The sequence below is a fragment of the Moschus berezovskii genome, chromosome X (genome assembly GCF_049115385.1).
Source record: "Moschus berezovskii isolate FMDL1 chromosome X, NW_MosBer_1.0, whole genome shotgun sequence".
Taxonomy (NCBI): domain Eukaryota; kingdom Metazoa; phylum Chordata; class Mammalia; order Artiodactyla; family Moschidae; genus Moschus; species Moschus berezovskii.
In genome coordinates this window covers 5,766,925-5,792,671 of record NC_142488.1, presented here as the reverse complement: position 1 = coordinate 5,792,671, position 25,747 = coordinate 5,766,925, and the positions used below count along the sequence as shown (strand labels likewise).

Genomic DNA, 25,747 nt, shown 5'->3' with positions numbered 1-25,747 from the left:
TTATTTCATTCTCATTATTTGTTCATAAGAGAAAGATGAAGTGTCAGGCTGAATGGACTTTACATGCCTTTCTTAGCCTCTATTGCTGGGAGAAAAATCACATATTTGGTTGGTTCATAATAAGTAGGTTACGGGTGGCATTCACTGCAAAGGATACATTGTCCCAAATGCTGATCTTCTGTAACTGATAGACATGCACAGAATAAAATGGTTGAGCTGCAAATGCAGTCCCTGTTTAACCCGGCTCCTTTATAAAGACAGATGACACAGCCAAAGCCTGGAGTAATAAACAGTACATCCAAAAACACAGCCATTGCAGCCACAAAGAACCCGAGACCAAAATGTCCTGAGGACACATGTATCGATGTGCAAGCCTCTCAATTAGGAAATGTGGTACTTTGCCGTTTTTCAGGACACAGATTCAAGTGGTTCATGACAGACTTATTCATATATTGAAGAAAGAAAACAAAGATGCAAAGTGAAAGAAAAAAAAAAAGAAACAAAATAGTGGAACTGCTATTCATTCTCCCTCCAAATTGTTTTGGAAAAAGCAAGCAGTTGCGTTTCCAAAGCAAGCTGAGAATGACATCAGTCTTTCACAGAATCCGTTTCAGGGCACATGCGCCTTATTTATATTCCCTCTATCGAACTCAGAAGCAATGGTTCTCATATTATGGTTGGCGAGGCTAATTGCTTACATTTCTCTCTTGAGACAAGCTACAGCACAAAAACGCATTTCTCTGCTCACTTTCTCTTAAAGAGTTCTTCCTCCTGAGCTCTCCACTACTCTTGTTTTCTTTCTTTTTTAACTTTTAAAAAATTATTTATTTGTCCATGCCAAGTGACATATTAGTTCCCTGACCAGGGATTGAACTCACTCCTCTTGCCTTAGAAGCACAGAATCTCAACCACAACCGCCAGGACGTCCCGCCACTATTCTTTTCAGCAAACTCGTGTTTAGGGCTTTCATCCAGAAAGAAAGACAAAAAGTCTATCTGGCAATTGATTCCCTCTCCCACGAGACCTCCTACATGTCAGATAAGCCGCTGTGGGTGGCTTTGCAGGTTTCTCCAAAAGGTAACACTCTTTTCTTTGCAAGGTAATGCTTTCATTACTCCCACTCCAGATGGTTCAGAAACCTCTGTTTCATCCTTCGGCCACCTGATGCAAAGAGCTGACTCACTGAAAAAGACCCTGATGCTGGGAAAGATTGAGGGCAAAAAGAGAAGGGGGCGGCAGAGGCCCAGATGGTTAGATAGCATCGCCGACTCGGCGGACAAGAGCTTGAGCAAACTCCGGGAGACGGTAGAAGACAGAGGAGCCCGGTGTGCTGCCATCCACGGGGTCACAAAGAGTCAGAGACACCTTAGCAACTGAACAACAACAACGAGCCTTTTGACTTAATTTAATCAAGTCGTGACCTGTAGGCTATTTCACTATCCCATAAAAGGAACAAAACAGGAACCTGTAGACGCCGCCCTTTGAAGCTCTGCGCTAAAGTCCCTATTGCCAGGAGCCGTTTTCTGTCATCATTTATCTGAATCGCTTGGCAGTCGAGAAGCGAGGAAAAAACAAACCAAAAAAATGAATGCAACTCACCAAGCTATTCACGGTCAAACAGACAAGGTGCCCGGACTTGATCGCAGCACCTCACACAGCTGCTCCGACTGACCACACGGGACGACACCCCGGGCCCCCTGCCTGCCTGGCTTCTGAAGAGTCACTGCACGGCCCCGGAGAAGTTATAGGGAACCATCATCTGGCCGTAAAGTCACCCCCGGACAACCGGTGAATCTCTCATAAAAAAGTTATCTCGGCCCCACGCCTGCGTCTGTCCACGTGTCTGTCCCTGACTGCCGAGTGCCTCACGCATCAATCAGAAGGGGAGCTGGGCTCGCTGACCTCAGTCGTCACGCCACGGCGGGGGGGAAGGGATGAGAGGGAGATGACGGTCATCTCGGAGGACGTTTATGCAGAGCACTTCGGAGGCGGCTAGGGCTGGCCCACGGCCGACAGGCACAGCCCGGGTGTGAGTGGCGAAGGGGCGTGCGGAAAGGCAGTGGGGTCGGGGTGGGTGTGGGGACCACTGATCCCCCGGTGGTCCCCGGTGCAGGGGTGGGGGGTGACGGGTGAGGGCGGGCACACGGCATGCTCTGTGCACAGTGTGTAGGAAACCATTCCCGCCTCCCTGCCCATCACCCCACATCCCGCACACGGAGCCCTGAGGAATGCATTCCTCACCGACACCCTGCGTGAGGATGCTCAGCCAGGTCACCCACCCACCCGCCCACCCCCCAGTCGTGTGGGCGGGGTACAAAACAGCAGAGAGGAAGTGAGCCCCGGATGCCCCCCTGCCCACACGTCTGGGAGACATCTCTACCCATCAGAAGATAACTCGCCCCTGTGTCTCTTTGGGGGCTTCCCTGGTGGCTCAGGGGTAAAGAACCTGCCTGCCATTGCTGGAGATGCAGGAGACTCATGTTCGATCCCTGGGTGGGGAAGATCCCCTGGAGGAGGGAATGGCCACCCACTCCAGTATTCTTGCCTGAAGAATCCCATGGAGAATCCCATGGACAGAGGAGCCTGGCAGGCTGCAGCCCATGGGGTCGCAAAGAGTCAGACACGGCTGAAGCGACTTAGCACGCATGTCTCTTTTCTTTATTTACTTGGCTGAGCTATGTCTTTCGACACACGGAAGCATCCACCTTAGTCGCTGTAATGTGGGATGTAGTTCCCTGACCAGGGATTGAACCCAGGCCTCCGGCATTGGGAGCGTGCAGTCTTAGCCACTGGACCACCAATGAAGTCCACACCATGTCTCTTTTACCACGTCCCCTCCTGTCATCATTTTCTTTTGTTTAGGCTTAAAAAAAAAAAAAAAGACTAACTCCGTCTTTTCTTTTCATGATTCCCCATCTACAAAGAAAACATTAGTTTTAATTGTTTTGTGTGCCCCGGTCATTTGGCAGGTTCCCTTGTAATTAATACATAATGCAGCGGCTGCTGACAGGTTTCCTGTTCTTTATGGAAACCCAGGATGACGGTAAGGTGAAACCTGAAAAAAAAAAAGAGCTGAGCCTGAGTAAGCATGACCTGGGAGGAGCTCCTCCACTGGCTCAGTGGGCAAGAATCCGCCTGCAATGCAGGAGATGTGGGTGCCATCCCTGGGTGGGGAAGATCCCCTGGAGGACGGCATGGCAACCCACTCCAGTATTTCTTGCCTGGAGAATCCCATGGACAGAGGAGCCTGGCGGGGCTACCGTCCATGGAGTCGCAGAGTCAGAAAGGACTGAAGCGGCTTAGCACGCATGCAGGCGTGACCCAGACATCATCCAAAGGTGATATCTGGTCTTGGGGTGGGGGTGGGGGATGTCTCGACAAAACTTACTCGTCGGAGGGATGGTTCAAAGCGTGGCGTGGAGCTCACGATTCCAGCACACCCAGGGATATTTGTGGTCGCAGACTGCTGCAGAGGGTCAGATCACAACGCCTTTCGATTCTGAAACTCCTGGCTGAATTCTGGGGTAAGTCAGTTAGCCGTCCATTAAGATGTGGTCTCAGTGGTCCGGGGCCCTGGAGAAAATGAGGAAGAAGCCTCTGGTATCCCCTTGGATCATTCCCTACCCTTCTAGGTGCTCTTGGGTCTCTCCTCAGCAAGCAATATGAAGGGACAGACAAGGTCAAAGGGCAGACCACACCCCTACGACCCCCGTACTGCCCAGAGATGGCTCCGGGCCTCTGGACGCTGATCCGCCCTCAGAAGCGCCTTGGGACAAGTTCTTGCGACCTGTCCCAGCAGGTTTCCTTCCCAGCGGCAACTCCAGAGCCTGAGGGGTGGTTCCCTCTCAGCTGGAGTCTCTCCCACCCCCAGGAGCAGAAATCCCAATGGCTGCAAGATATTGGCTCTGCCAGTCGCCACGGGTCACCGAGGCCAGCATCTCCGAGTGCCCTGACCAGCCCAGCTTTTACCAGCGCACACCCCTGCCTGGTCCCTCAGGCAGGGATCAGCTCCTCAGGGCCCCAGAGCTCTAGCCTGAGGTCTCACCCTCTCTAAGGGGCTTCTCTGAGTCCTCGCAGGGCAGGGGTGAAGTGAGAAGACTCACCCCCACTCTCATACACACTGGGAGAGTCAGTTCAGTTCAGTCACTTGGTCGTGTTCGACTCTGCGACCCCATGGACTGCAGCATGCCAGGCCTTCCTGTCAATCACCAACTCCTGGAGTTTGCTCAAATCCACGCCCATCAAGTCGGTGATGCCATCCAACCATCTCATCCTCTGTCATCCCCTTCTCCTCCTGCCCTCAATCTTTCCCAGCATCAGGGTCTTTTCCAATGAGTCAGCTCTTCACATCAGGTGGCCAAAGTATTGGAGTTTCAGCCTCAGCATCAGTCCTTCCAATGAACACCCAGGATTGATCTCCTCTAGAATGGACTGGTTGGATCTCCTTGTAGTCCAAGGGACTCTCAAGAGTCGTCCCAAACACCACAGCTCAAAAGCATCTTTGGCGCTCGGCTTTCTATATGGTCCAACTCTCACATCCAGACATGACTACTGGAAAAACACACCTGGAGAGGCAGGATTCTAATCCCAAAGAAAGCTGTTGTCTTCTCTTTTTAAAAAAGAAATTAATTTATTTTCAGTGGAGGTTAATTACTTTACAACATTGTGGTGGTTTTTCCCGCACATTGACATGAATCAGCCATGGGTGTACTACCCAGGAATCCCACTGCTGGGCATACACAGCGAGGAGAGCAGAAATGAAACAGACACACAAACCCCAGTGTTCATCGCAGCCCTGTTTACAATAGCTAGGCTGTTCCTGCTGCCAGAACACAGAGCTCAGGGAGGTTTCGGCTGCCTGCATTAACTATTCCTCCAGGACTTAATTTTTTTTTTTTTTCCCCTCAGCCAGCCCTTACGATCCTGCTACCATAAACATTCCCTCCCCACCCCAAGGAGTTATCTTATTGAATGGAAGGCAGACTTGAAGTCAGACCCCAGGCTAACCATGTGACCAGCCTGGAGCAGTGGTTGGCTCTTGTCCTGCATTCAAGGTGAGGTTCCTCACCAGATAAAGAACCAGTGTGCAGTGTATGGAACGTAAATGCAGGCTCCTTCGGGCCCAGTTTTTTGGGGGGCTTCCCTGGTGGCTCAGACAATAAAGAATCTTCCTGCTAATGGAGGAGACCCAGGTACAATCCTGGGGTCCAGAAGAACCGCTGGAGGAGGAAATGGCAACCCACTCCAGGATTCTTGGCTGGAGAATCCCCATGGACAAAGGAGCCTGGTGGGCTACGGTCCATGGGATCTCAGAGAGTCAGACACAACTGAGCAACTGACCCTTGGGCCAGTTTTAGAGACTCAAGTGAAAAGATTGCACTTGAACTACGGAAGCCACTGTGCTCTGAGGTCAGGAAGAACAGAGGCTTTGTGTTATCAACCTTTGCAGGGAATTCCCTGGCGCTCCAGGAATCGACTCCGTATCCCAAAGGCAAGGGATGCAAGTTCGATCCCCAGTCGGGGAACTAAGATCCCACATGCCAGGCACCCTCCAAACCCGGCCCCCACCCCCAGCAGAACAGAAACCCTTGTAGAGGTGTAGAAACGGAATTGTTCGAGGCGGAACCTCGGGGATGTTCGACACCCATCTCATGGCACTGATCACCAAGGGAACCCTCAAGCTAAAACCAGACACGCTTCCCCACTTGGGACTCTGCAGAAGAGTCCCGTGGACAAAGAGCTGGTGGAGAATCCCACCTGAGAGCAGTCAGTCCACGACTGCAAGTGGAGACCCATTCTCCAAGACCAAACTGAGGCTTGGCCCTGAGGGTGTTGAGTGGGGGAACTGGCATCTCGGGGCAAATCAGGCAGCTGGGACCAGGGCAACCGGACTCTCGTGGGAGGCTCCTCTCCTGAGCCAGACAGGGGCCTGGAACCTCAGGATCCACTGGGAGGCTGCCTCATGATGGTCTGCAAGCAGCTTCTATTCTCTCTGTTCCCATGGGACCAAGTGGGCACATTCCCGGGGTATGGGTCCTGCTGTGAATGTCAGGATGGGCTCAGCTAATCTCCGGCAAGCCACCACCACCACCTCCCAAAGCCCAGGAATGTTCACGAGTATATGAAACAAAGAAAAGAAAGAGAAGTCGCTCAATCATGTCCGACTCTTTGCGACCCCATGGACTGTAGCCTACCAGGCTCCTCGGTCCATGGGATTTTCCAGGCAAGAATACTGGAGTGGGTTGCCCTTGTATATACAGAAGGGATAAACAGCAAGGTCCTGTGATACAAGAGAATGGGAGAAGAATACACGTGTCTAACTGAGTCACTTTGCTGTACGGCAGAGATTAACACAGCACTGCAAATCAGGTAAGCTTCACTGAAATGTGTACAAGGAAAGCCCGGAAACGTGAATGAGTACATAGAGCAAGGGTATAAATGACAACGTCCTGACTTTGTGATGAAAGAGAATGGGAAAAGACCTGTGTCTAACTGAGTCACCTTGCTGTACGGCAGAGATTAACACAGCACTGCCAATCAAGGATACTTCAGGAAAACGTGCAAAAGGAAAGCCCAGGAATGTCAGTGAGTATATACAGAAGGGATCAACAGCAAGGTCCTGTGATACAAGAGAATGGAAAAGAATACACCCGTCTAAGTGAATCACCTTGCTGTATGGCAGAGATTAACACAGCACTGCAAATCAAGGATACTTCACTGAAATGTATGAAAAGTAAAGGCCAGGAACCTGAATGAGTATATATATATATAGAAGGGATAAACAAGGTCCTACTACAGTAGGACCTCTACAGAGCATAGGGAATTCTATTCAATACCCTGTGATAAAAGAGAAAGGAAAATTACAGGGCACAAACAGAGAAACCAAGACGCTGATGCTGGGAAAGATGGAAGGCGGGAGGAGAAGGGGACGACAGAGGATGAGATGGTTGGATGGCAACACCCACTCGATGGACACGAGTTTGGGTAAACTCCGGGAGTTGGTGATGGACAGGGAGGCCTGGCGTGCTGCAGTCCATGCGGTCGCAGAGTCGGACACGACCGAGCAGCTGAACTGAACTGCATGGAGAATCAAGCATAGACAACAGACTTGTGGGCGTGGGGAGAGCGGAAGAGAGCGTGAGGTGTACGCATAGAGTAACCTGGAAACTTACGTTACCATATATAAAATAGAGAGCAAACGGGAATTTGCTGTATGTCTCAGGACACTCAAAAGGGGGCTCTGAATCCATCTAGAGGGGTGGCTGGGAGACGGGAGGGAGGTTCAAAAGGGAGGGGATATATGTACACCGATGGCTGATTCACGTTGAGGTTTGACAGAAAAGAGCAACATTCTGGAAAACAAGTATCCTTCGATAAAAAAAATAATTTAAATTAAAGAAGAGAGAGAATGGAAAAGTATATGTCTAACTGAGTCACTTTGCTGTATAGCAGAGATGAACACAACACTGTAAATCAAGTAAACTTTAGTGAAAGGTATAAAAGTAAAGCCCAGAAATGCTAACTATTGTATACAGGAGGAATAAACAGCAAGATGCAACTGTACAGACCAGGGAACGCTGTTCAATATCCTGTGATAAGGCATAGCGGAAAAAGAATACGAAAAAGAATATATACGGATAACTGCATCACTTCGTTGGGATATAGATAACTGCACCATTTCGTTGGATAGCAGAAGTTAACACAACACTGGAAATCAGCTCTACTTCATAAATATATATATATATATATATATATATATATATATATATATATAAAATAAAGCCCAGAAATGCTAAATATTATACAGAGATTGAGTAAACAGCAAGGTGCCACTGTATAGCACAGGGAACTCTATTTGATATCTTGTGACAAATCATAACGGAAAAGAATACTTAAAAAAAAAAAAAAGAATGGAGGGCCTCCTTGGTGGCTCAGTTGGTAAAGAATCTGCCTACAACGTAGGAGACACGGGTTTGATCCCTGGGTCGGGAACATCCCCTGGAGAAGGAAATGGCCACCCACTCCAGTCTTCTTGTCTGGAGAATGCCACAGATAGAGGAGCCTGAGTCCATGGGGTCCCAAAGAATCAGACACAGCTAACACTTTCACTTTTTCTTTTCATACATATGTGTAACTGAATTGCTGTGGGGTTGACTCACTGGAAAAGACTCTGATGCTGGGAAAGGTTGGGGGCGGGAGGGAGAAGGGGACGACAGAGGATGAGATGGCTGTATGGCATCACCGACTCTGTGGACATGAATTTGAGTGAACTCCGGGAGTTGGTGATGGACAGGGAGGCCTGGCGTGCTGTGGTTCATAGGGTCGCAAGAGTTGGACACGACTGAGCGACTAAACTGATGGCAGAAATTGACACCACCCTGTAAATTGACTCTAGTACAGTAAAAAAATATGAAAATAAAAATGAAGCTCAGAAATGCTAGGATATGACAACCACTATTACATCTCTAAGTCACGTCCAACTCTTTGCAGTCCCATGGACCGTAGCCCACCAGGCTCCTCTGTCCGTGGGATGCTCCAGGCAAGAAAACTGGAGCAGGTTGCCATTTCCTTCTCCAGGGGATCTTCCTGACCCAGGGATCGAACCCGGGTCTCCTACACTGCAGGCAGATTCTTCACCAACTGAGCGACGTGTTGAGACCCTCCATGCAGGCGAAAGGGAAGTTCTTGGGCAGCAAAGAGCAGAACACACGTGGACCCCACTGACTGACTCATTCCTCTGGGGCCACACGTAACATGAACCGGAGCTGAACAACAGAGGGAGACGTAAAAAATCTGAGTCATTTCAAGGTTGCTGTTTTCGGTTATTTACGGTTTTTAATTATCAAGCACGACCCGTTTCTTTACGAGCTGGGCTAATCACAGTCTTGTCTTTGATATATTACGTTCGGGGACTTGAAGGTATTATGGCTTTATTATCAAACCCCAAATCGAGTCCCAGTAAATACCTTCCTTTACGTGGCATTCCGGTGACTCCAAGAGGGGAGAGGGTCACCAGGATTGATCGCCATGGAGGTTCTTTCAGGGGAGACGGGGCTGGAATAGAGGCCTTTTTAAACGTTCTTCTTTATCCAGTCATATACTGGCTGGCTGCCCACAAACATATCTGATTGAAATGTGTCCGCAAAGGAACAAAATACATTTAGTGTAACTGTTTGATCCATCCCATCCACTGAACCTATTACACAACTCTGAAGTTGAACAATTCTCTTTACCCTTTGTATTACACATACACCAAATTACACAGAAGGAATTTTCATCCTCATTGCTTTTTCTTCTCTTTTTTTGGCTGTGCTGGGTCTTCACGGCTACTCTGGCTTTCCCCTGGCTGTGTTGAGCTCTCTAGTTGCGGGGTGTGGGCTGCTATTGAAGTGACTTCTCTTGTAGTAAAGCACAGAGTCTAGCGTTCATGGGCTTCAGAGCTTGTGGCTCCCGGGGTCAAGAACACAGGCTCAGTGGCACATGGGCTGAGTTACCCAGGGGCATGTGGGATCTTCTCGAACCAGGGGTGGAATCCATGTCTCTTGCGCTGGCCCGTGGATTCTTTACCACCGAGCCACCGGGGAAGCCCACAAGCTAAGTTTCTTAAGGCAACACACACGTCTATTTGCATATGCAAATTCAGTATGTGTATGTGATATGCCAGACCTTTCCTCTTGCTTTTCTTATACCCACATCCATGCATAATTATTCATTGGAAGGACTGATGCTGAAGCTGAAGCTCCAATACTTTGGCCACCTGATGCGAAGAAGTGACTCATTGGAAAAGCCCCTGAGGCTGGGAAAGATTGAAGGCAGGAGGAGAAGGGGACGACAGAGGATGAGATGGTTGGATGGCATCCCCGACTCGATGGACATGGGTTTGGGTGGACTCCGGGAGTTGGAGACGGACAAGGAAGCCTGGCGTGCATGGGGTTGCAAAGAGTCGAACACGACGGAGCAACTGAACTGAACTGACAACACAGAAGAATGTCTTTCTTTGTAAGTTTAAATTTTATGTAAACACAATACCTCAAGTTTCTTAAAGTCACACACGACTCGATTCCTTACATATATCATATAAATGTGTGTGCATATCTATATATACACACACATCCCATTTTCATGATTCTTAAACGCTTTGAGCTACTTCAGGTTCTCTGTCTATACAATTTACTGTGCAAATGTATGCTTACTTTAATGCTCTGGGTACCACAATGACTCACCGGGATGCTAAGTTCATTCTCAGTGATTGCTTCAGGACAATCTGGTCAAGAGAGCTGGAAGGTCCCAGTGGACCCGAAGCATACCAGTAGTCTGGCACTTCTAAAAGCATGTTCTTGGTGCAGAGTCGGGGAGGGAACAGAGATCCAACTCAACGGGAAGTTAACAGAGGTTACTTTCTTGTTAAAGGGAGTGTGTGATGTGTTTGGGACAAGGCTAGGTTTAAAGAAAAAAAAAAATCAGAGAAGTGTATCCTGGACCTCAAGCATTCTGAGTGGACAAGGGGCTTGTGGATTTCGGAGGGACTGTACAAGCTGTACTACTTTTTCCAGGCTTGTGTTATCTTCGGGAAGGAGAGGAGGTGACCAGCAGCCTGCTTTCCTGTACTGTCTTTCTGCTGTCTGCTTCACTGTGGTTTGCTTGGTCGGGCTAAACAGGACAAAACCTGCCTCTCTGGGCAAGGCTGGGCTAAGACTTGCTTAGTCGGACACTGTGCCGCTGCTATTTTGGGTTAACATTCAAATGGCAGATGGAAAAAAAAAAACAAATGTTTCTTCATTTGGTTTATTTTTGGAACTTTCATTTTCCTTTTTTTCAAACAGTTTTTTTTTTTTTTTTTGCTGGTGCTCTCCAGGATAGATAGATAGATAGAGGGTGAGATGGATGGATGGATGGACAGACAGACAAGAATGGATGGATGGATGGATAGACATGGATGGATGGATAGATAAGACAGAGCAATAGACAGATGGATAGACTGGACAGATAGATACAGGGATAGACGGATGGATGGATACATAGTTAGATAGACAGACACAGGTGGATGTACGCATGGATGACAGACAGGTAGACAGATATGATAGCACAGACAGATGGATAGATACACAGATAGACATGGATGGATGGATAGATGGATGGATGTGGAGAAAGAGAGGGACAGGACAGATAGATGGGATGGATGGATGGATAGATGGATGGATGGATGGATGATAGATGTGATAGAGGGATAGACAGACGGATGGATAGGTAGCTAGAGAGATATGATAGAGGGATAGATGGATGGGCAGAGAGATGGATCCACTCAGAGACAGAATCATGAATTCATTTGATTTTCTCATCAGTCATCGGTGAGGGATGTGGTTTTGACAATCCACAGCAGAAGAAACCTCAAACACACAGAGAATATAAAAACAGATAGTTCTGCCCGTTGGTTCCTTGAGAAGAAGCAAGACGCCACTCCCCCTGGACTCAACTGACTTCCTGTTTTCTTCATAAAATCGTCACAAGCCAAGATGCTCATACGTCTGCTCACCACACGCACCACGGGGTTTGGGAGGGGATCAGTGGTCAAGACCCCCTGGGAAACCTGGGTGAAATGCAGACATTGGTTCAGGTGGGCTGGGTGGGGCCTGGGGGTCTGCACTTTGGGCAAGGTTCCAGACGGTGCTGAAGCTGCTGGCCTGTGGACCACTTTTGCCGTCTACAACTTCTAGGAGGAAATGGAGCCCTCTCTGGTAGGCAGGTCACCTGGGTGCTAATCTGATAGCAAAGACGGTCAAGATGAACGACCTTCCTGCAAAAATACCAACAGCACCCAGGAGGAAAATACCACAGTCAGAGCATGCAGCCATCCACACCAGGCGTCCCTCCCAGAGCTCCCTGGGCAGGGGGCAAGTAGGTGGGTGAGGGGCCCTACTGCCACGCCAGCTAGGTATGGAAGCCAGAGCTTGCTTCTTTTTTCTTTGTAGGAAGGGACTGTATTTACTAACATAGCATATTGAGTTGAGTGGGGGCTTCCAAGAAGGCTCCGTGGTCAAGAATCCGCCTGCCAATGCCGGAGATGCAAGAGATGTGGGTTTGATCCCTGGGTCGGGAAGATCCCCTGGAGGAGGAAATGGCAACCCATTCCAGTCTTCTTGCCTGGAGAATCCCATGGACAGAGGGGCCTGGTGGGGCTACAGTCCACGGGGTCACCTAGAGTCGGACATGACTGAGCCTGCATGCACGTTTAGTTGGGCACCTACTATGTGCCAGGCCTCACTAGGATGTGGTGGCAGAGGGGGTTTCTCCTGAGCTTGCTGATAGTAGGTATGGGGCTCAGACATAGCTATATCTAACTGCCCATTTAAGCAAAGGAGAATCATAGCTCTGAAGTACTAACATAGAGCTCAGAGATCACACGGAGTATGTAAATAACGAGATCTTGCTTTTAGGTAGGTGAGAAAGGCATTCCTTTTAAAAAAAAATTATTGATTTATTTGGCTATTCTGAGTGTTAGTTGCAGCACCCAGGATCCTCCCTGTAGCATGCGAACTCTTAGCTGCAGCCCATGGGATCTAGTTCCCTGACCAGGGATGGAACTCGGGCCTGCCTACATTGCGAGCGTGGAGTCTTAGCCACCGGACCACCGGGGAAGTCCTAAAGCCAGAGCTTTTAGTTTCCCCACCTTGTCACAGGAGGATCCCTGCGTGGACCCATCCTGTTGCTGAACGCGATATGGAAGCCCGTCTCCTCAGGCTGGAGGAAGCGGGGACAAGGCTCGTGAGCCCCCCAGGGCTGGAGCATAGCAGACTCCACAGGCGCCCACCCGCCAAGAGCCTCAGGGACCACCGGGCCCCAGTCTGCCCTGTCACCAGTCTCCGCTGAGCGGTACCCATGCCTCGCAGACCCGTGAAGACAATGGGGCAGAGGCAGGTGATGGAAGGCGAGACGGACGGCTCCAGCAAACCAGCAACCGGACAGACAGACCCTAGCTCTGTCTCCAGGAGCTGAGCGAGCACGGCCAGTTCCCGTCAGCTTCCTTATCTGGCGTCTCTAAGGAAAGGGTTAATTAGCAGGACACTTAACTGGGCTTTACAAGCATGGAAGGACACGTTGTCTAAGCCGCAAAATGACCGTGTTGTTGTCAGAAAGGTGTTGTAAAAATGAATCAGTGAAATGTTTCAGCTCTACGGGGAGCACGTACTTTTTTTTTTTAATTTTTTTCTCTAATGCCTCTTGAATCCCAGACTGAGAGCTTTTTGAATCGGGTCAAGGATTCTTGGAGTCAAGGGACGTAAGGAAGCTGACTGCACGCGCAGGGCGGAACGTCTGAGCTGCTGCTCTGCTTTCTTATTTCAGTAGGCTCCTGGGATTCCATGCACATATGACTCCATACATGTGTGTGCCTGTGTGCATGCAGAGACAGATAGAAATAGAGATAGATGGATAGAGAGATAAACGCATGGATGGATAGTTAGAATACAGATGGATGGACAAGGTAGAAGGATGGATGGACAGACAAGACAGGAGGAGGAGACCCGAGTTCGATCCCTCGGTCGGGAAGATCCCCTGGAGGAGGAAATGGCAGCCCACTCCAGGATTCTCAGCTGGAGAATCCCATGCACAGGGGAGCCTGGTGGGCTACCGTCCGTGGGGTCGCAAAGAGTCGGACAAGACTGAGCAACTTCACACAGGCACATACGGTTGGATGGACAAGCGAACGGATAAACGGAAGACGGATGGATGAGTAGATGGTTGGGGAGATAGGATGACTGGATGAACAGATAAATGGATCGATGGACACATAGAAGATGGATGGACCGATACACATATGGGGACACAGAAGGATGGAATCACAGACGTATGGGTGTTTACATAGGAGGATGGATGCATAGCTAGATAAATGGATAGACAGAAGCTGTACGGATGCATGCCCAGATAGAAGATAGGTAGATAGACAGAAGGATGGATGGATGGATAGATGGGTGGACAGACAGAAGTGTGGGTGGATGGACGGATGGAAGGATGGATAGATAGTGGCTGGATCTATAGGACTGATAGATGGATGGATTGATAACCAGACATACAGGAGGTGTTTGCTACTGGCATTTAGTGGATGGACATAAGGAAGGCGTGCGACATATCCTACAACACCCAGAAACAATCCTCCTGCCGCTAAAAATTATCCTATTATTTTGCCAGGGCGGCCATAGCAAAGTACCACAGGAGGGACGGCTTTTAAGTAACAGACTTGAGTGTGTTCTCGCCCCGTCCTGGAGGCTGGAAGTTCACGATCCAGGTGTGGGCAGGGTGGGTTCCTCCCGAGGCCTCTCTCCTGGGTATGTCAATGGCCGTCTGCTCCCCGTGCCCCTACGTGGCCGTCCCCCCACCCCTGTGTGTGTCTGTGTGCTGACCTCCTCTTCTTATGAGGACCCCGGTCCTGCGAGATCAGGGCCCACCCTACTGACTTCCTTTTATCTTCATCGCTCCCCCCTCTTTAAAGATCTCCAAACATGGCCACATTCAGAGGTCCCGGATGTTCAGCCAGGACATCTGCATTGAATTTGGGGGCACACAATTCAGTGGGTAATGACTTTCCTGCCCCAAATATGTTACAGTGCTGAGGTGGTGGTTGGGGAGAAACCCTGAACTCGGGGTACACAAGCTCTGCAGGGTTCCCAAACCTCAACTTACCACTTCTTTCTCTGCGTTTCTTAACCTTCGTGCTCCAGGCCGTGGGGCCACCTGCCCCAAAGGCCACCCCTGGTCTCATATCAGCCAGCGTGGCCCCTGAGGCCAGAGGTCTGAAGCGTAACCTGCATTTCCAGTCATGGGCAGAGACTTGAGCTTCAGGCACCTACCTGCCCCTAACGACACACTCCCTGTCTGAAACACCTGCAGGGGCGGGCTCACGCCTGTCAACGCTTTCTCTGCCATTTTCACTCCCTTGGGCTGGATGGTCTCCTAACTCTGCAGGATTGGGTGGTAGCTCAAGGAAGGCTGGCGGAGGGCCCCCGTAAAAACCTGCGGGGGAAATGCTCCCTGCCTGCGGGGCTGTCATTGTGAAACTGGGTAACTGGCAGTCACTCTACGTAGGAGAGAAGTAAGCAGCGAACCCGGGTTATTGATTTTTTTTTAAAGAACATAAGACGATATTCTCTGATGGACAGAACGTTCGAGTCCCCCTAGAACTGCTAGCTGGAAGCTGTAACCCCCAGTGAGCTAGGATTTGGAGGTGGGATCTTTGGGTGTTTACTGGTAATTTTCTATATTTTTTAAGCTCATTTAAATGGCAACCCACTCCAGTGTTCTTGCCTGGAGAATCCCAGGGATGGTGGAGCCTGGTGGGCTGCCATCTACGGGGTCGCTTAGAGTCGGACACGACTGAAGTGACTTAGCAGCAGCAGCAGCAGAGGACTTTTTAAATTTTGTATTGGGGTATAACTGATTAACAAATGCTGTGACAGTTTCACTGAAGTATCTGTTTCTGCTCAGTTGCTCAGACCCCCATGGACTGTAGCCCGACAGGCTCCTCTGTCCATGGAATTTTCCAGGCAAGCATACTGGAGTGGGTTAGGGTTAGGAGGGGTCTTTGAGCTTTTACTTGTACTTCTCTTTGTTTTTTTAAGCTCATTTAGAGCATATTTTTTTAAAACTTTTTATTTTGTATTGGGGTATAGCTGATCAACAAATGCTGTGACAGTTTCACTGAAATATGTGTGTCTGCTCAGTCGCTCAAACCCCCATGGACTGTAGCCCGCCAGGCTCCTCTGTCCATAGAATTTTCCAGGCAAACATACCGGAGTGGGTTAGGGTTAAGACAGTTGAATTAAAATGCTGTGTTAATTTCTGCTACACAGCAAACTGACTCACTGATACACATGTATGAATACATTCTTTTTTCATATTCTCTTCCATGACGGTTTATCACAGGATATTGAATATAGGTCGTTGGGCTATACATTTGGGCCTTGCTGTTTATCCATAGGAGTTTAGTTCTGATTTCAGCTCAGACTGCAGGGTTTTCAAGGGGAAAACCAGTCCCCCCAATTAGCTGCTTTGCAAAAGGCACCTTATTAATATAACAAAAGACACCTTGGAGAAGCAATTCTCCAACACCTCTGGGGTGTCTGTTATATCCACATCTCAATTCTGATCTGTCCACTGGGAGACAGCATCAGATCCCTCAGTGTAAGGGCTCCATCCTACCAAACTGCCCCCCACCCCACCTCACTTTCTTCAGACATCAATCAAAAGTCCAGATAGTCACCTGTCCTTCCAACCAACCAGCTTTAGGCCCCAAGTTCCTCCAACCACCTTCTTGAGTTTCATTTCCTACAGTGGCTCTCAGAACTCAGGAAAACAGGTTACTTCCGTGTTCACCGGTTTATTATAAAAGGACATGACTGTGGAACAGCCAGAGACGCACCGGGGAAGGATATGGAGGTATGGGGAAAGGACACGGAGCTCCCACACCCTCTCCAGGGAACCACCGTCCCATCACCTCCCCGGGCTCACTGCATGTTTTTATGGAGGCTTCATTATGTGGGAGTACTGATTATACCATTGGCCACCGGTGGTTGGTTCGACCTCCAGCCCCTCACCCCTTCCTTGGGCGCTGGGGGTGAAACTGAACCTTCTGAGGCTCTCATGAGAAAATCTATGTGGGGCTTCCCTGGTGGCTTGGTGGTAAAGAATCTGCCTGACAATGCAGGGCACACCAGTTAGATCTCTGGTTCAGAAAGACCCCCCCATGTTGAGAAGCAACTCCCCTGTGGCGCAGCTACTGAGCCTGTGTTCCAGTGACCCCGAGCTGCAATTACTGAAACCCAGGTGCCTTAGGGCCTGTGCTCTGCCACAAAAGAAGCCATTGCACTGAGAAGCCTGGGCCCCACAACTAGAGAGTAGCCCCTGCTTGTCTCAACTAGAGGAAAGCCCACACAGCAACAAACACCCAGCACAACCAAAAATAATTAATTAAATACAATTAAAAAAAAAAAAAGAAAGCAAATTGGTTCCCCTGGCAACCAGTCCCCACAGTTAAGCTGCTTTGCAAGAGTCACCTTATTAACACAACAAAAGACACCTTTATCTCTTTCCTCATTTAAGAAATTGCAAGGGCTTCAGGAGTTGCCTGAAATGCAACATGTATTTCTTATAACTCCCAGGGAAGGAATTAGACTTAGATGAGGTCACGAGGGTGGTTCAGTTCAGCTCAGTCGTTCAGTTGTGCCCGACTCTGTACGACCCGATGGACTGCAGCACGTCAGGCCTCCCTGTCTGTCCATCACCAGCTCCTGGAGTCCAACCAAACCCATGTCCATTGAGTCGGTGAGGCCATCCAACCATCTCACCCTCTGTCGTCCCCTTCTCCTCCTGCCCTCAATCTTTCCCAGCATCTGGGTCTTTCCCAAATAATATACGTTTCTGTAGATCCACACTTTACACGTATGTATGTGCATATCTTACGCATACATGGATATACTTTATGTATATTTCTATCCATCCATACATGAGAACTTTCCCTGATGGCTCAGAGACCGCCATGCAGGAAATGCAGGACATGCCGGTTGGATTTCTGGGTAGGGAAGATTCCCGGGAGGAGGAAAAATGGCAACTCACTCTAGTACTCTTGCCTGAAAAATCCCACGGATAGCGGAGCCTGGCAGGCTACAGTCCAAAGGGTCACAAAAGGTTAGACATGACTGAGCACAGAGCACATATAAAATACATATTTTATGTATATAACAGATATGCTATTATATACATATATATAAAGACATCAAAGTTCCACTCAAGACATCGGTACTTTGGGACTTGCCTGGCAGTCCACTGGTTGAGACTTTGCCTTCCAAAGGAGGGGGGTGCGGGTCTGATCCCTGGTCAGGAAGCTAAGATCCCACGTGCCTTGGAGCCAAAAAACCAGAACATAAACAACAGAAGTGATACTGTAAGAAATTCAATAAAGACTTTAAAAATGGTCCATATAAATAAAAGGGGTTCAGGATGGGGGACACATGTACACCTGTGACTGATTTATGTCGATGTATGGCAAAAAACCACCACAATTAGCCTCCAATTAAAATAAATAAATTTAAAATTATTCTCCAAAAAAAAAAAAAAAGATATCAGTACTCTGATGCCTGTCTTCCATCTCCTCTACCTTAAACTTTCAAGCGGCTCCCCTGTGAGTTCTCCAGCTAAAGGACTGTCGAGCACGGAACCCTGCACCTGGAGGGGGCATGCTGGCACCTCCCAAACTCACCACAAAGCCCGTCTGCTCCTGTCCGTAGGAGCCCCAGATGTTTCCTGCGTCTTGAATCAACAAAGCCCTTTGGGATTCGGCTCAGCCGCTGTGATGGATGCACTGTGATGCTCTGTATGTGTAACCTGCAGGTCGGGCCTCACCCATCAGCCTCACACTTGCTAGGATCAGGGCAGACAGAGCTACGGGAGGAAACTGGAAGCTGCTGAGGGTCATCTGCAGGGCTGGAACTGCTTCCAAAGAATACCTGGCTTCTACGCAGCTCTCCAAATACCACACACAAAAGGAAACGTACAGCCGGAAGAACCAAGACAGCAAAATAAGGAAGTTGGTGTACGTTGGGACTGTGGGCTTCCCTGCTGGCCCACTGGTGAAGAGCCTGCCTTGCAACGCAGGGGACACCTGTTCGATCTCTGGTCTGGGAACATCCCAGATGCAGCGAGGCAACTAAGCTCAGGTGCCACAACTCCTGAGCCCTTGTGCTTCAACTACTGAAGCTGGCATGCCTAGAGCCCTCGCTGTGGGACACGAGAAGCCATTGCAAGGAGAAGCCTGTGGACTGCCACGAGAGAGTAGCTCTCTTGAAGCAATGAAGACCCGGCACAGCCAGTAAACAAATAATTTTTTAAAAAAGAAACAAGGTGATACTGTATATAGAGTGGTCTTCCATGGTAGCTCAGACGGTAAAGCGTCTGCCTACAATGTGGGAAACCCGGGTTCAGTCCCTGGGGTAGGAAGATCTCCTGGAGAAGGAAATGGCAACCCACTCCAGTATTCTTGCCTGGAAAACCCCATGGATGGAGGAGCCTGGTAGGCTACAGTCCATGGGGTCACAAAGAGTTGGACACGACTGAGCAACTCACTTCACTCACATACATGTATGTATATATATTTTGGGGGAATCCCAGGTGGCGCAGTGGTAAAGAATCCACCGGCCAATGCAGGAGATGTGGGTTTGATCCCTGGGAGGGAAAGATTCCCCTGGAGGAGGAAAATGGCGACCCACTGTAGAATTCTTGCCTGGAGAATTCCAAGGACAGAGGAGCCTGGCGGTCCTTGAGGTTGCAAAGAGTCAGACACAACTCAGTGACTAAACAACAACAAACAGCCCCTAATGACATGTGTAGTAACCACTTGAATAGAACACATTTTCCTGTTTTTTTTCTAGTCGTGACAGAGACGCATGACTCAGGTTTCTCGTGGTTGTTGATATTTTGAGGTGTCTTCCATTGTGAGCAAGAGACGTTTCTGAAGGGTGTGGAAAAGCAGACTTAAAAAAAAAAAAAAAAAGGCTTGAGCCATGTTTTCAAGCCTTGTAGGAGAAGTTTCCCAATATATCTCATCTGCAACTTGCACTGCCCTGAGATTTTGCCCGCTTAGCCTCGGTGAAAGGGGAACTCCCCTCTGCCAGCACATTGGTTTCCTGTAAGTGAACAAACTGGATTGTCTGCCCACACGCGCCCAGGGTTGCTGTGGCTGAAACAAGGCAAGGGAGACCCTCCAAGTATTTCTGTGCCAGGCAATCTCACACCTTCATCACCTGCATCCATGTTTGCTTATTTTTGCAGCACATCATCACAAAGCGTCAAAACCCAGGCAATTCCATAAGTGCCTTCTAAGGAGCCCCCTTTCCCTAACACAGAGCTTTCCTATAGCTTCTGCCTTACCCTTGTTGTTTCCAATTCTTAACCCTGTCATTGGAGGTTTTTTTTTTTTCTTTCCCTTTTGAAAACACTCCTTTTGTCTAAGGAATCAACAAAGTTGTTACAACCAGCGAAGAGTAACTCTCTCCTTTGTGTGTCCATGGACATTTCCAAAAACGGAAAGAAGCCGAGCAAGAATTCTAAAGGGTCCAACAGGTGAGCCTGGGCAGACAGGAGGCCCCCAATATTTGTGGAATAACTGTGTTTCAGGTTGAAGTGTGTCCCCCTCAGAAAAACAAACAAACAAACAAACCCTGCATAGGAGGGACTTCCCTGGTGGTCCAGTGGCTAAGACTCCCTGGCTCAATGCATGGGACCTGGGTTTGATTCCTAGGTGGGGAGGATCCCCTGGAAGAAGGAAATGGCAACCCGCTCCAGTGTTCTTGCCTGGAGAATCCCATGGACAGAGGTCGAGCCTGGCGGGCTACAGTCCGCGGGATCACAGAGTCAGACAAGACTGAAGCGACTGAGCACGCATGCTCGCAGGAAACTAGATTCTGTCTGCTGGAAACTCAAGCTCTCGCATGCTGCAACTAAACAAACAAGATGCCACAACGAAGACTGAAGATCCCGCAGGCTGCAACTAAGACCCAGAAGAGCCAAATAAACAAACATAATAAATATTAAAAAAAAAATAATAGTGTAGGAGTCCTAAACACCAATACGTCCGTGTGGCCTTACCTGAAGAGAAGGTCTTGACATAGGTAATTAAATTAGAATGTGGTCATGAGTCTGGGTAGCAATCCTGGATGACTGGTGTCCTTATAAAAAGGGGAATGTGGACATGGACACAGGTGCATGGAGAGAAGATAAGATGACGAGATAAAGAGATACGATGGCTGTGGAGGAGCCGAGGAGAGAGGCCTGGAATCAACTCTCTCCTCAGAAGGCGTTAACCCCGTCCACCCTCTGATCCCGGGCTTTTGGCCTTCGGAACTGGGAGGCACTAACTTTGCGTTGTTGCATCTACCCACTCTGGAGTCCTTCCATGCAGCAGCCTAGCACCTTTGGAGAAGGAAATGGCCACCCACTCCAGTATCCTTGCCTAGAGAATCCTGTGGACAGAGGAGCCTGGTGGGCTGCCATCTATGCGGTCGCACAGAGTCGGACACAACAGTGATTGAACTGAACAGCTTGCTCGGGCTTGCACCATATATTGCTTTCGTTTCACACACAAGGAAAGGAAGGCACAGAGGTTTAACGCTGATACGTGCTAAACCAAGGTGTCTGACTGCCCGGTTTACACACTTCACCAGAAGTACAACACTCACATTTTAAAGTCTCTGCAGCTTTCTTATTTCTGCCTCTTGAAAGATCCTATATTTATGTTTAAACATGCATTTGAAAATGAAAATCTCTCAGTCAGTCCTCTCCTGACTCCTTGCAACCCCACGCACTGTAGCCTGCCAGGCTCCTCTGTCTGTGGACTTATCCAGACCCAAATATTGGAGTGGGTAGCCACTCCGTTCTCCAGGGGATCTCCCCAACCCAGGGATTGAAACTAGGTCTTCCGCATTGCAGGTGGATTCTTCACCAGCCGAACCACCAGGGAAGCCCAAGTATACTGGAGTGGATAGCCTTTCCCTTCTCCATGGGATCTTCCCAACCCAGGGATTGAATACAGGTGTCCCACATAGAAGGCGGACTCTTTACCATCTGAGCCACTCTGGAAGCCCATTTGCCAACATGCATTTACAATACCAGCTAACAATAAATAGAAATGGGTTGGCGGAAGGTATTTCTGAGAGTGGGAAGAAAAGAAAAGAAATGCTGCTTTTCAGCTTGCGTTCAGAAAGTTTGGGGGCGGGGGTGAAGAAAACTCAGTAATCAAAGGTAGATGAGAAATACAAAGCAAAAGCAGCAAGGCATTTAAGACGTCTGCCAATGGACTTCCCCGGTGGATCAAACAGTAAAGTGTCTGCCTACAATGCGGGAGACCCAGCTTCGATCCCTGGCTTGGGAAGATCTCCTGGAGAAGGAAATGGCAACCCACTCCAGTATTCTTGCTTGGAAAATCCCATGGGCGGAGGAGTCTGGTAGGCCACAGTCCATGTGGCCTCAAAGGGTCAGACACGACTGAGTGACTTCACTTTCTTGGACAGCAAGGAGATCCAACCAGTCCATCGTAAAGGAAACCAGTCCTGAATATTGACTGAAAGGACTGATGCTGAAGCTTCAATCCTTTGGCCACCTGATGCGAAGAGCTGACTCACTGGAAAAGACCCTGATGCTGGGAAAGACTGAAGGCAGAAGGGGATGACATGGTTGGATGGCATCACGGACTCAATGGACTTGAGTTTGAGTAAGGGCTTCCCTCGCAGCTCAGTCGGTAAAGAATCTGCCTGCAATGCAGGAGACTCGGTTTCAATCCCCGGGTTGGGATGATCCCCTGGAGAAGGAAATGGTAACCCACTCTAATATCCTTGCTGGAAAAATCCCATGGACCAAGAAGCCTGGTGGGCTGCAGTCCATGGGGTCGCCAAGAGTCAGGCCCGACTGAGCAACTAACTTTGACAGCACACTTTTGCAGTAAGCTCCGGGAGTTGGTGATGGACAGGGAAGCCTGGCTGTGCTGCAGTCCATGGGGGTCGCAGAGAGTCTGGATATGACGGAGCGACTGGACTGAAGCGAAACCGATTCCGGCAGTCTGCTATCAGAGCTGGGCTGCGGAATCGCGCTGGGAGACGTACCAGCCAGCGTCTCTCGGGGCTACAGGCGCTCTAGGAGGGGGACCCCATGACTACGGCCATCGTGCAGCCCATGTACTTGGTGGCTCTGCAGGGACAAGCACCGCAGGCGCAGTTGCCCCTCCCTGTTCAGGCTCGTTGCAAACTGGAGCTGGACGCGCATAGGCACGCGGCTCTGCTGGGGCCGGTGACGGCTGGGGGGTGAGCCGCGTGGGTGGACGCGGACAGGAGGCCCAGGGCGCGCGCGGTACGCGCGCGTCCCGGGAGCTTCGCGGGGAGGCCGGCCGCGCGCATGCGCCGAGCGGCTGTGGGGCTCGGAGCGCGCGCTTTTCGAGAGGGGCCGCGCGAGGAGGCGAGAGGCGCGCGTGCGCAGAGCAGCTTCGGGGGCGCGGGCGCGAGGAGGGAGGAGGAGGAGGCCCGGGACTGCGCGTGCGCAGAACGGCTCGGGGGCGCGGGGCAGGCCGGGAGCGCGCCTGCGGGAGCAGCCTACTGTGGGCGCGGGCTCGAGGAGTGGGGGGCCGCGCGTGCGCAGAACGGCTCGGGGCGCGCGGGGCAGGCCGGGAGCGCGCCTGCGGAAGCAGCTTCGGGGGCGCGGGCGCGAGGAGGAGGGAGGAGGAGGAGGAGGAGGAGGAGGAGGCCCAGGACTGCGCGTGCGCAGAACGGCCCGGGGGGCGCGGGGCAGGCCGGGAGCGCGCCTGCGGGAGCTACACCGTACGGTGGGCGCGGGCGCGAGGAGTGGGGGCCGCGCGTGCGCAGAACGGCTCGGGGCGCGCGGGGCAGGCCGGGAGCGCGCCTGCGGGAGTAGCGTACGGTGGGCGCGGGCGCGAGGAGTGGGGGCCGCGCGTGCGCAGAGCGGCTCGGGGCGCGCGGGGCAGGCCGGGAGCGCGCCTGCTGGCGCCTCCCCCGCTCCCGCCCACCCCGCGCGTCGGCAGAGACACAACGGCACAATGGCGGCGCCCGTGCCCCCTCGGCGTCCCGTCACCCACCTGCTTTTTGACATGGACGGCCTCCTGCTGGGTGGGTAGCCTGCGGCCGCCTCCCGCCAGGGCCGTCTGGGGACGGGCGGGAGGGGAGGCGCAGGCCCTCAGCGCCGGGGTCGGGGGCGCCCGGCGAGCTCAGGGACCACCGGGCTGGCCGTGGAGTCTCTTGCTGAGGTCCCCGCACCCCACAGCGCAGGGGCCGCTAGCGCTGCGCGCAGCAGCCCTGCCTCAGTTTCCCCATCTGCACCCCCGCCTCCAGGGGGCTCAGCCCTCCGAGCTGCACGCACCTGGTTGGTAGCATCCTGCAGGCAGGGCATGGCCCTCCATCCGCCGATTTGCGGGTTTGTGTGTGTTGGGGGCGCGCGGGAGCCTCTGCCGACGTCTGCAGGCGTTTGGGGGTGACCTAGCCGGAAGGCGGGAGTGCCATCCAAGCGGGGTTGCCGCTGAAGGTCGCGCTCTCGCAGTGCACGGGACCGCTCCACGGCCACTGCAGACTGCAGACGCTCCTGATCCCCAGCGTCTCGTGCGGAGCAGGAGGAGGGGGAGGAGGTGATGGTAGTGGTGGAGGCCTGCTCAGAGGTCCGGCTGGGCAGAGGGACTGCCAGCACGGACATCCGAGCGGGCAGCCGCTTTGCAGTGCGGTGCCCGGGTCCCCACCCCGCCGCTGCCCAATCAGAATCTGCATTTTTTTAACCCAAGTGCCGGAAAGTTGGAGATGCATACAGCGCCCAGGGAGTAGTTTAGCAATCCCGCGCACCCCCTCCGAACTTGTCTTGCAGTGGCTTGGTGGTAGGTGTGAACTCCACCAACCGAAACGGAATTCAAGCAGGATTCATAGAAAGCACTCCCTTTTTATAACTCAAGAGCCAACTAACTGCCCTGAGCACAGCCTATGGCTTGGGCCGTTTTTTCCATACCGGCGCCAAGTGTTACACAACGTTAGGGCCGGCGTGTTCCTGACTTCAGTCTCCGGAATGTTTCACAGAAGTGTAAAAATGTGTGCATACTGTATATACATTACCGACTTGGTGGAGGTGTGTGTACTTTGTGTGTCTGTGTGTGTGTGTGTGTGTGTTAGTCATTCAGCCATCTCCGACTCTGCAACTCCATGGACTGTAGCCCGCCTTGGTGGAGGTGTGTGTACTTTTAGTGTGTGTGTGCGTGTGTGTTAGTCATTCAGCCGTCTCCGACTCTGCAACTCCATGGACTGTAGCCCGCCAGGCTCCCTCTTTCTATGGGGATTCTCCAGGCAAGACCACTGGAGTGGGTTGCCATTTCCTTCTCCAGGGGAATCTTCCCTGCCCAGGGGTCGAACCCCAGTCTCCTGCATTGCAGGCAGATTCTTTAGCGTCTGAGCCACCAGGTAAGACTTTCTTGTACTTTAATGCTTCCTCTCATAAAATCCTGCAACGTGGGAGAAAATATGTGTGTTTACTAACTGAAAGCAAAAGATTGCACAGCTAAGAGAGGTAAAGTCACTTGCCCATGGTCACACAGCTAATAAGGAACAGAGCTGAGAAATGGTCACAGATTGATCTAGTTCTAAATATAAGTGCTGTGCTCATCTTAATGAGGGTGAGTGTGACTGTGCCCCTGTGATCATGTAACTCGGTTCAATAACAGGGCTGTTCTTTTAAAGGCACACAAAAAACAGTCTCTTATTTGTTTTCATGGACCCAGGGCTTCCCAGGTGGCTCAGCAATAAAGAATCCACCTGCAATGCAGGAGACTCATGAGATGTGGGTTGGATCCCTGGGTGGGGAAGATCCCCTGGAGGAAGGTATGGCATACCCACTCTGAGAAATCCCATGGAGAGAGGAGCCTGGCGGGCTACAGTCCATGGGGTTGCAAACAGTCAGACGTGACTGAGCAACCTAGCACGTAGCATAGCACAGAACTGTAAACCAGTGAATTCCTAAACGAGAAAAATAAGTTCCCGTCGAGGTCACTGACTGGATAGAACAGTGTGTGCAGCTACTAAACCTGATATGACTCAATTTCAAAAGGCCTGTGGGATTCATAAGTATAGTTTGTGGACATGAGTTTTCCTGCCCAGGTGGTCAAGTTAAATTGTCAAATAGATGCTTTACCCTCTAATGAAAGGTCTAGAGAACATGTTTTGGGAGTCTC

At 50.8% G+C, this 25,747-nt stretch overlaps 1 protein-coding gene and 1 long non-coding RNA gene across 2 annotated transcripts in view; one reads left to right on the top strand and one right to left on the bottom strand.

Moving 5' to 3' along the window:
• Window positions 1–2,814: 2,814 nt before the first annotated feature.
• LOC148773211 (uncharacterized) lies at window positions 2,815–24,230 on the bottom strand. The gene is made up of 3 exons (XR_016036955.1): window positions 23,905–24,230; window positions 3,389–3,573; window positions 2,815–3,055 (listed from the first exon to the last, which is right to left on the bottom strand). It is a non-coding gene; the product is annotated as an uncharacterized LOC148773211 (long non-coding RNA).
• Window positions 23,530–25,747, top strand: part of LOC148773210 (pseudouridine-5'-phosphatase-like) — a 69,800-nt gene continuing 67,582 nt past the window's right edge. The window contains exon 1 of the mRNA XM_088834124.1: window positions 23,530–23,654. Coding sequence (XP_088690250.1) covers window positions 23,585–23,654 — 70 coding nt within the window. The 5' untranslated portion in view covers window positions 23,530–23,584. The remainder of the gene's footprint in view (window positions 23,655–25,747) is intronic.